Source organism: Galleria mellonella, unplaced genomic scaffold (genome assembly GCF_026898425.1).
Source record: "Galleria mellonella isolate WM207_F2 unplaced genomic scaffold, CSIRO_AGI_GalMel_v1 utg38, whole genome shotgun sequence".
Taxonomy (NCBI): domain Eukaryota; kingdom Metazoa; phylum Arthropoda; class Insecta; order Lepidoptera; family Pyralidae; genus Galleria; species Galleria mellonella.
The window spans coordinates 8,778,873-8,789,813 of NW_026442090.1; the positions used below are offsets into that span (position 1 = coordinate 8,778,873).

The 10,941-nt window shown below is 32.0% G+C and overlaps 2 protein-coding genes across 2 annotated transcripts in view; one reads left to right on the forward strand and one right to left on the reverse strand.

The window, feature by feature from the left end:
* Positions 1-7,855, forward strand: part of LOC113522753 (uncharacterized) — a 71,827-nt gene extending 63,972 nt beyond the window's left edge. Inside the window, exons 10-17 of the mRNA XM_052897861.1 lie at positions 1,893-2,021; positions 2,881-3,056; positions 3,344-3,477; positions 4,315-4,454; positions 4,531-4,612; positions 4,949-5,093; positions 5,654-5,867; positions 6,652-7,855. Of these exons, the coding sequence (XP_052753821.1) occupies positions 1,893-2,021; positions 2,881-3,056; positions 3,344-3,477; positions 4,315-4,454; positions 4,531-4,612; positions 4,949-5,093; positions 5,654-5,867; positions 6,652-6,803 (1,172 nt within the window). The 3' untranslated portion in view covers positions 6,804-7,855. The remainder of the gene's footprint in view (positions 1-1,892; positions 2,022-2,880; positions 3,057-3,343; positions 3,478-4,314; positions 4,455-4,530; positions 4,613-4,948; positions 5,094-5,653; positions 5,868-6,651) is intronic.
* LOC113522781 (putative lipoyltransferase 2, mitochondrial) lies at positions 7,843-10,260 on the reverse strand. Its single transcript, XM_026908593.3, has 3 exons — positions 9,943-10,260; positions 9,008-9,220; positions 7,843-8,310 (listed from the first exon to the last, which is right to left on the reverse strand). Exons 1-3 carry the CDS (start codon positions 10,100-10,102, stop codon positions 7,961-7,963), a joined length of 723 nt encoding a protein of 240 aa, XP_026764394.2. The 5' UTR covers positions 10,103-10,260; the 3' UTR covers positions 7,843-7,960.
* Between the last annotated feature and the right edge of the window lie 681 nt (positions 10,261-10,941).

The following is a 10,941-nucleotide window of genomic DNA, read 5'->3' on the forward strand; positions in this document are numbered from 1 at the left end:
GGTGAACACTATGAAAGTGAGTTATGATTGGCAGTTGAAATCGATGTGGCGTCGTGAAAAATTACCTGTTCTGAAGTAATCATTGTGTCAGCTTGGTTATTTACAGGATTTTTATGCCTAGAACAGGGCCGTAATTGGTGCATTTAGTTTCTATTTTTTCTCAAATTGTAATTTACAATAAATTATAAATAAGAACTAAGTTTATCGGCCCACAGGAATGAAATTTTCAGTTGCGTCTTTCTATGTTTAATCAAATCGTAAGCATTAAAATTAAATTAGTTGGAGCAAAATAATTATTTTTTTTTGTAATTAAATCCAAGTTAATTTTAAAATCTTTAAAATAAAAATAATATATACCAATCATAATAAATTTAGTAATTAAGCGTTTAATTCATTAAATTAATTTCCGAAACCAATGTTTCATCCATTTGTTAATTATTAAAAGTTGAATGGAAAACCAGATTAGAATCCGTAGCTAATGAAATATCTATTACCTAGTTATTTAATTGGCATCTTCGTCGCATAGTATTGAAATTAGCTAATTATAATCTTAACCGACATACTGTAATAATATATACTTCCTTACTTATTAACCACAGTAATGAGTTTCGCTTGAATGATTTCATCAGGTTAATCAAACTGAAAAGTTTTACAAGCTAGTTTGGTATCTACAAGTCTTCATTTTAATTGATATTATAAATGCAGTTTAAATGTGACCAAATTACAACAAGTAGTTTTTTGGTAAACAGGTAGGTCTCTAAATTAACGTCAGGAACATTGTCTTATTATTTTTACGCCTGATTAAAGGCCCATGGTCATCGTTGACATTGTAAATGTTACTTTATTTTGTCATAGTATGGTCCGGATTTAAAACTTAACACGTAAGAAAAATCCTGGACACTAAACCTACAACTGTACAGTTATACATACATATATTCCATATATGTTATGCTTGTTTTCTTTTGCTTTAAAATTATTATGAATAAGTAATATGCTTAAGTATGCCTATGTCTCATTCATATAATATATTAAAGGTAGTTTTTTGACGACGTCAGATGTTTCATGCCAGTATAGAGTCATTGGAGAGTATGACAGTCTTTTGTCCAGCTTTCGGTCAACGGCCCAAATGGCCAGTTTACGTCACCTCGTCGTGAATATGTCGAGACATTGGCACTATGCTAACGAATCGATTAGGAACGGTTCACCGACCGAAAGCGTTCCGGTAACTGATTCCTTTATACGCTACTGGTCTACTGCTAATTTGTCCAGTGAAAATGTATGCATAATTGGATCACCAAAAGACGTTTATTAATTATGATTATTTAAGTAAATTAAAAAATATATATAAATATATTTCAACTTTCGCTTGACCTTTTTCTTGATTACTTTTGCAATAAAGTTGATTATATTAGTCGCTTAGCAGATGAATTTAAAAGGGACAATTGGATAGAAACGGATAGGGTCTTAAGTGAACCTTAAAAAGTAAACAAATATTAATTATTTCTACGAGGTAACAGTTTATTATCAACATGATCTTACTTATAAGGCTTAACATTCTACATTCGTTCTGGATATTAGTGGATCATTTTCTACATAGTGCTCATCAATCGCGTGTGAAAATCTAGGATTGCTAGAAGCGGCGATCTTTGCGCCATGTATGTACTGTAATTGCACTGGTAGCTTGCACTTAAAATCACCGAGACCGACGTTGCAGCAATCTTGTCTCGATTACGATACACGCAGGCCACGCACATGTTTTCTCTTAATCAGTAGTTCGTTTGTAGGTTCTCGGTCCACAACTTACAGATTCGTTCTGCTCTATTACCTATAATTTGGGTTATGTAAGAATGTATCTAAGAAATATAACGTAACGTTCATTTTATTTGTTTTAGAGCCGCCGACAAATGCCAACCCGCCTGGCGAGTTGCCGGTTACTATCGACCATCAGCAGGATGCCGAAACATCAAACAACCTGACGAGAAATGACGCCAACTGTGATAAGACGGGCACTTGCTACGATGGTAATTACATACCCTTATTTTTCGATACGTTATTAACAAGACGTCTACGCAACATACCATTGGTCAGGCGAGCTTTGCTCTGGAAATGATTAAGCAATTACGTGTATAGTAATTGGTAACTTCTTATTTGTACTATAAATTAGCTGTATTATTTTGTATTGGTGAATGCCAACGAATTCCATTCAATGAATTCAGTTGTTTATTATTCCTCGTGGACACGTTACCAAGAAAATTGTTAATCTACAACCTGGTACAACTTTTGAATATTTAACCAAGTTTACAACTTTCCCATTTATAATATTAGTATGATAGGAAACATATAAAGTTAATTATTATTTCTTATATATAATGATGCAAATTCTGACCGCACGCATGACGTGAAACTTCATGGTAGTATATTATCTGTATAAAAAAGTTTAATATAAATGTGATTCTGCACCAGTTCTAACGATAGAAATAATGCAATTGATATTAGACTTGTGACGTGCTTATAGTAGTGCTCATTCTTCATGCGTTACCAATCTTGCGAATTAAGGTGTTATGCCTCAGTCAATATGTGTTACAGTTGGTACTGGATATTTTATTATTTACAGAAAAACAAAAACTCAAGCATTACAATTGTAAATATTCTACGCTATTTTTAAGTTTTTATTCCAGTCAATGTTCAGCTAAACTTTTTTTTTCAAAACATAATGGTTTCTTAAATATTGAATATTCTACTTTAATCGTTTTGAAAAAAAAAGGCATGCATTTTATTAGTTTATTTTTAGAAAGACTTGATATTTCGTAAAAAAAATCATTAGATGAATTGAGAAATATCACAAGTGTCATGTTTCATGTCAATGTTTTGGTTCTCTAGTATCAGTTCACTGCAAGGATACCAGGATTGCGATACAAGTCCGTACAAACAAGCCCTTCAATGGTCGTATCTACGCTTTGGGTCGCTCTGAGACTTGCAACATCGATGTGGTGAATAGCGACCTTTTCCGTCTCGACCTGACCATGTCAGGCCAAGACTGTAACACTCAGAGTATTGTAAGTATTTTATTATTAAAAAAAATCTTTAAGAAATTAATAACAAAACCGGCAAAATTTAACAATATATTTACAACACAACTATAATGTAGATGCAGAAGTTAAAGACAATTCTATCAGAATGATAACGAGTAAAGACAAAGACGGAAATAGTTTTTGGAATGGAACGGAAATTAAAAATATATTTGATAGAATTTGGATAAAATGCGAATCTAAAAATTGGATATCATTTCCGATAGAACTTCTTCAACTGAATGTTATGTATGCTCTGTATTTTTTATTTGCAGACTGGGGTTTATTCTAATACTGTTGTACTTCAACATCACAGCGTGGTTATGACAAAAGCCGATAAGATTTATAAAGTAAAATGTACATATGATATGAGTTCGAAGAACATCACGTTCGGAATGGTGCCAATCAGGTTAGTATGCCGTGATACAATAGTAGCCATGCATGTCAAGTGCAAAAATGTAACATCTATGTATGAGCTTCCTAGTTGGTTTTAACACATAGATTTCTAATAAGATTGGGCTACGTGATGTGGTAAAGTAATAGACTGAACGCTATTTACCACATACCGTCATGAAATTACTCGAAAGAAGACTCCAAATCACTCTCGCATTGTAAACACGTTACAAATTAAATTCAAATACGCGACAACGGCGCGAAGACGTGATAGGCAATATAATTACAATTAGAGTACTTTTTATGCATTTTTAACGAACTGAGTTGAAGACCGATGACTATCATGATTGCTGCTTATGAAGCTGATGTGACTACTTGATATGTAACTATAATGACTATTCTTACTACGTAAAACAGATTACTTTGTATTGTAATAATATGTGAAAGATCAAGCGACGAGTGTTACATAATGTTGGAGTTATTGTACTCGATTCGTTTTGAGAATAAAGTCGTAATTTATGGATTATAATAATATATTCAGATAACATCACTGCCATAAAAATATTTTTACTTTTCAATATCATTTTATACATATTTCAAGAGCGCCGTGACACTATTATAAATATGCAAGGTGAAATTTTCAGTCTATTCAAGTAATGTAAGAGAACTGGTACTAGAAGATAAATATATAAATCTATGTTAATTAATAGCGGCAAGACATAAATCGTAAACTTGACTTATCTTGATCAGGCTACTGGAACAATTTCCGACACGTCTATAAACTGCGTGCTAAGGACAACTTGTTAGTGAGATTCTGTAATAAGTATCTATAAATACATTCGTATAATTGCAGAGATCCGGAGATGATTTCCATTACTGCCTCACCGGAGGCTCCACCTCCACGTATTCGTATTTTGGACGCTCGTCAACGCGAAGTGGAAACTGTGCGTATCGGAGACCGCCTTACATTCCGCATTGAGATTCCTGATGACAGTGAGTACTCGTTTGATATATTTTATTAGATTTTTTAATATGCAGTTCTAAACTAAATTAATTTTTGATAATTTAGCTCCATATGGCATCTTCGCGCGCAGCTGTGTTGCTATGGCAAAGGATTCTAAGAGTACATTCCAGATCATCGACGATGACGGGTGAGTTATTTTTATAAGAAGTTAGTGATGGAGTTAGTCATTTTACAAACGAGTTATTCAATAATTACAGCCCTGAAACTAATGTATATGTAAGATGAGATGTTAGTTACGTTGTTACTCGATTTTCTCTGCCTATTCTTATTTAATGTACTGGCGCGAAAATTAACATATATTATTAATTTTATATTAATAAAAAAAAAAATGTTAACCGTCAGGCTTTTAACTCTTACCATATCAGTTATTTTCTTTAAAAATTAATATTTATGCTTTATTAATATATGAATACCTAATGTTATTGATAAAACCACTCCTATGTATGTTTCTATATCTGTACAGATGTCCTGTTGATCCATCGATATTTCCGGCCTTCTCTCCTGATGGCAACGCATTGCAATCCGTGTATGAAGCATTCAGATTCACCGAGTCATACGGTGTCATCTTCCAGTGCAACGTCAAGTATTGTTTGGGCCATTGTGAACCGGTTAGTAATATTTAGTATTTGTCCGCTATATTGGAATTTTAGCAGTACTTCTAGCATTTCGAGTGGTGACGGAGTATAAGAAACATTACAATCCTTTTTATTCCTTTTAGTGTCTTAAGTTCCTTTTTTAATAGGATGAAAATGAATGGTAACCTTACTCCTGCGGTATTGGTAGACGCTAGCGAGGGTTGTCAGTGAGTGATGATAGACAAGGATGAAGTCAGATGAGTTATCCCATTGTAGTGAATTTGTAGGAATTAATTACGGAGACTCGTATAGCGGCCGACCTGACAAGGTCCATTGCTAGCAATGGAGACTAGTGGCTCATTACAAAAATTCCCTTAACAAAACTTGGCACAATACACCAGTGGCAGAGAATAAAAACCCAATAGGAAAACCAGAATCTAATAATGTGCTTATTTAAGGAAGAAACTTAAACTTAGCAGTCAGATGTTAATGATTTACAGTATACTAAATTATTTACTGTGTTTTCGCCCATAAGAATTGGCCAATGTTAGCCCAATTAATTGTAATTACTAAATGAGAATTTATTTGTTCAGGCTGTGTGCGACTGGGGCAGAGAATCCCTGGAGTCTTGGGGCAGAAGGAAGCGTTCGTTGTCACAAAAGGAAATCGGTGAAGCCCAATCTCAGGAGGAGGATATGAATATATCACAAGAGATCTTGGTACTAGATTTCGGTGACGATCGTCAGAGTACAGACTTCCTCAGATCCGACAAACCTGGTGGTACCGCGTCGGAAGCAAACTTTGGGGGTAAGTAAATATTTTTCCTAAATTTTCGATCAAATAGTTTAGTACCATTAGACTAATATCTTCTTCTCAAGGGAAGTGGCTCTTGTCTAATATTGCTGTATAAACGGATTATTATAACGAAGATAAAATATGAATTACAAATTCTTCATAAACGAATTCGGTATTCTTTTTTTTTCCTGTAGCAACTATCGCAACGGCTAGATTCGTATCAATCACTTTATTTTTATAACACTTACGTGGCAAACAAGCATACGTTCTACTTGATGGTAAGTGGTTACGGTAGACATGAACTTTTGCAATACCAGAGGCATTACGCACGGGACTGAAGAAACTTCTTTATCTCTATTTTAAAGATCCCCATACTATAGTCTGTTGAAAAAACCTCGACAAATAACCATAACCTAAGCGTTCGTGGTAGGAAATATCTCTATAACCGCGCTGTACGTGACCATCCAGGCTCTAAGGTATGGGGGTAACTCGTTGTTGATGGCGAGTTGTACATATTACAGTTTATATTACAGTTGCAATTAATACTAGCTACATCATACATATGAGTACTTTCCACTTCAAGACTAGTAAGGGTCATGGGGTTGTTCATGTTTATAAGATAGGGTAGGTTTACAATTTCCCATAATAAATAAATATACCTAACACTTGTTTATGCAAATAAACGAATGATTGATGAGGATTTCAGTAGACTCTATACTGTTTTTGAATTTGTCAGGTTTTTGTAATAATATAATATTTATATGTTAAACTGATATATTTTCTTTTAATCTTTCAGAGAAAACAGTGACGATAGTGGAACCGTGTCCCAGCAAGTCATCTGTTCTTCTGCTGGGAGTGGCGTGTGCGCTGCTCGTTCTTTTATATATAGCAACTATATTCTGTTATTACATGCGCAAATGGCTTACCCCACCCAAGCACATGTCGTAATTATGCTTTTCCATCGTGCGTCAAACTTAGAGGCTATATCGACAAGTTGGTCTCGACATATAGTTGTTCCATGCTTGTTTTGTATTGAGGAACTTGTGATACAAATGACTGATAACAAAAACCCATGTCAAACTATTTAACATGTCATAAATCCGTCCATAGTTATTTATTTAAGTTCCGTGATTCACATTGTAATTTATAAAAAGTAATCTCGTGGTGAATTTGTTTTGGGAAATGATTTCGTGACAATATTGATATTATTGTAACCACCGCGTGTTTTGCATTGCATATGCATTTATTTTAGTGTTAATTTATTGCATTTAAAAGCATTTACTAATATTAAGTAGATATAATGCGATTAGTGGAATGGCGAATTTTATTGACAAATTGATTTATTTGTCCATTGCCTTAGCCAATATTAGTAACAAACAGGTAGGTTATTTATTTTCCCTTAATACTGCAGTTGAGGGAAAATACATATAATTAAGGAAATGCATTTACTAGAATTAAGTATCGGACCAATTTTTGTACAATTATTGAGTAGGTACTCATATAGTACACAGCAAAATATTGTTTGGAATAGTCCCTGAAAACTGATGAAACAGCATTTCATTCCTGTGATGGAACTGTATGGTTTAAGGGGAATATTCTGATATTATTGGTTAGAAATATTACTAGATAAATTATTAACATAAATAATTCATTTATCTAAACATATTGTAATTTTTAGGACTACTTTTTCAGCTATTATTATTTTCATTATTCCATATTTCTTGTGAAAAATTATAGACTATACTATTTTTGTAAATATATTGCCTTTCCACTTTCATGTTAACAATTCTAAATGTCTTTGAGAACTTTCAGTTGGGTTTTGTAGAAATATATATAGGACTAATGTATTAATTGTACCTCGTACATATTACAGTCATAAATATAATAGTTTCTCTTAACCCAACTTGAGATTTCTATTTTATTTATTTAATTTAATTAATTTACTTATTTATTACTTTTACATTTTAAATTAACAAATGAAATAAACTTGTACAAATTTATATTTCTTTTTATTTCAACAACAAAATAAATTGTGATAAATTAATAAATAACTTGTTCTTCACTAACTTTAAAGCTGATCATTCCCTAAATTTGAAATACAAACATCATACAACAGTTTGTGTTAACAAATTATTATACACAGAATTTAATATGTCCTCTTGAGCATTTATTTCTAGTTCCTCACATTTACAGCCAAAAACTTTGTCAAAGTGCTTTAAAAATATTGGTGTGATTTTCTCTATGCAACAATTAACTCCAGTCTCTTCGGATAGTGAGGTAACACCTTTATCTATTATCCCACAAGGATCTATGTGATTGAACCATGATAGGTCGTTATCACAATTTAAAGAAATACCATGAGTGGTGACATACCGTGATGCATGTATACCAATAGCTGCTACTTTATTATCATCAACCCATACTCCAGTATGTGGCGATCGGTTTGCTCTAATACCTGTATAAGAAATATGAGAATTTAATTTTTTTAGTAACAAAAAAATAGACAACATATTGTAAATTATTCAAAAATGTGTTATGGTATTTTTAGTATACACATGAAGGTGCAAAATTAGGTATTATTTCTATACCTAATTTTGCAGACTGTAAATGGATTAATAAAAGGATGAAATATTTAAAAAACAGAACTTGAATCTATACATATGAAGGATATGTGCAATGGTACCACAATATGCTCTGTGATATCTTAGATGTCGTTCATGTATAGGTGGCTCCAAGAGTTAGTATTTGTTATCAATTTATTTGTCACTCAAATCCTTAGTAATAAATGTGAAAAAGAGTTTGTTACCTCACTGTAATTTAAAGGCTTAACCAATTATCACGAAATTTAGTATTCACATTCAATTTAGAATGGAGAAAGACATAGGTTCCATTTATCTTAGTCACACACATATAATTATAGGTAAAAGCTAGAATATAATTACACAAACATCCTACAAGTATAGGCCATTCTAAAATTAATAACTGAATTATACAAGATTTCCATAGGGTCTGTTGATTTGTAACCAAATGGGTAAAAGATTAAAAAAAAAAATTAACACCTCTCACAAATTGGTGGCACAAGGTAGACTTTTCTATCTACCTTGTAAGTGAAAAAAACCAGTTGTAGATTGTAATGAGCAGATATTACTTACCTAATTCATCACATAATTGAATTACAGTTTCTTCCAAGCTGTGGACATACCATTTGACACTAGTTTTAAAATGTTTCAAGTTTATAACAGGGTATGCCACAAGTTGTCCTGGTCCGTGGAAGGTAATAAGGCCACCTCTATTTGTTTTTTTAAATTCTGCACCAAGCTCTTTAAGCTTTAAGATATCAGATTTTGAAGTGTTATCTCTAATACCTATGAAGAAAAAAAAATTTGAATGTTATAGTAATCTTATAAAAAACATTTATAAAATACAAGGCCCATATGAATTGAAACAAAACTATTCTGTGTTAATCCATGTAAAAAATGTTTATATACTATATTTGATGTAACCTTATCCAATCCTTTAATTGTAATCAAGTAAAAAGTTCTTACTTTGCAAGAGTCAAGTAAATAATGATAGAAGCATTGTTCATAAATACAGTCTCCCAAGTATCATCTCTGATGATTAAGGTGTTCCAGTAAATGTTATTTAGTATCTCTGGATCACGAGATACTGATAATATATTTAATACTCATGATTTGGCTCAGTTTAGCAAGGGATCTACCCTTGCAATTTTCGAAAATAATACATAGCTTACGTTACTCATAATGTAGCTTTCTATAGGTGAAAGAATTTTTTAAAATTAGTTAATTACTTTTTATTAAAACTAAAAAATAAATTATTTATTAAAACAAAGATTCAACTCTTCCTTTTTTATAATGTAAATATATATATAATATTTCTGAGTACAATAATATCAGTGCAATAGAAAAAAAAAATACGAAATAAAACTTAGCACAAGCTTGTCGCGTCATTATTTTTTTAGGAGAAACTTGTGTTCAGTATTAGGATATAAATGTGGGTTGTTATGATGAAGTTAATGAAACAGTGTAAGCTCAACATAACCTAATTTTTTTTTTAAATTACTACTTACCAACCGTATAAACTGGTTTATGTTCTACGAGAAGAAGAGTATCGTAATTAGCCTCTATTCCTTTAATCATTGCATCTAAGTGTTTTCGAGCGATAGCCAATTGAATTTTTAAGGCGGTGTCGTAACTCATAAGTCCCAATTTCCAAACTTTAACCATCATAAAATAAAATGTAGATGTTTTTAGTATAAGAATATTTCTAACTGTTTTGGGTGATATGATATTTAATTCTTATAATTTTGTAATTTTTAATTTTCAGTTGTAATGAATAAAAAACAAAACAAAAAGTTTTATTGAATAACATATGACAATGACGTTGACATTTGACAATTTCACTTTGATAATTGCCAGACAGACACTATAAAATTTACAAAATCATTTTAAAAAATATCATATAATTTTGCAAAATAAGAGTTTAGAAATGCGTATTACTTCTGTAAGGACATATTACGAAATAATAATATTAGGAAATTGAAGTGAACAGTGAAAATATTTATGACGACAATAATATTTTATGTGTAATACCAGGGTATAGATGTCGTTATAGTCGTTAGCTTGTTAAATTTTTTAGTTTTACTACTCCGTACTAGATGGCACTATATTGATACAGTAACATATGTGTACTCGGATAGCGGTATTTATACTTGTAACAATCCAGTTTATACTATAATATCTTTCAGGCAGTTCAGTTTTCGGTGTTCCCTGGCCGTAGGGCGGTGTTTCGTACGTTACGTAAACTATCTGTCAATATAAACATTGTATTTCTAAGCCTGGGATTAGCATAGATTCAATGTTTTATTCAACCTTCTGAGAGAATTTATGTTTGAGTTTGATGCTATGATTAAGTGTATCTAAGTAAAATAATATTTGTGTCATAAATCTGTTGAAGTAAGATGTTGATCCAAGTTAAGTTCGGATGAAATATAACTCTTATGACTTCGGTGGCGCAGATATTATATGTCTTGTTTGGACAAGGTGCTTGTGAGATCAGAGATGTGGTG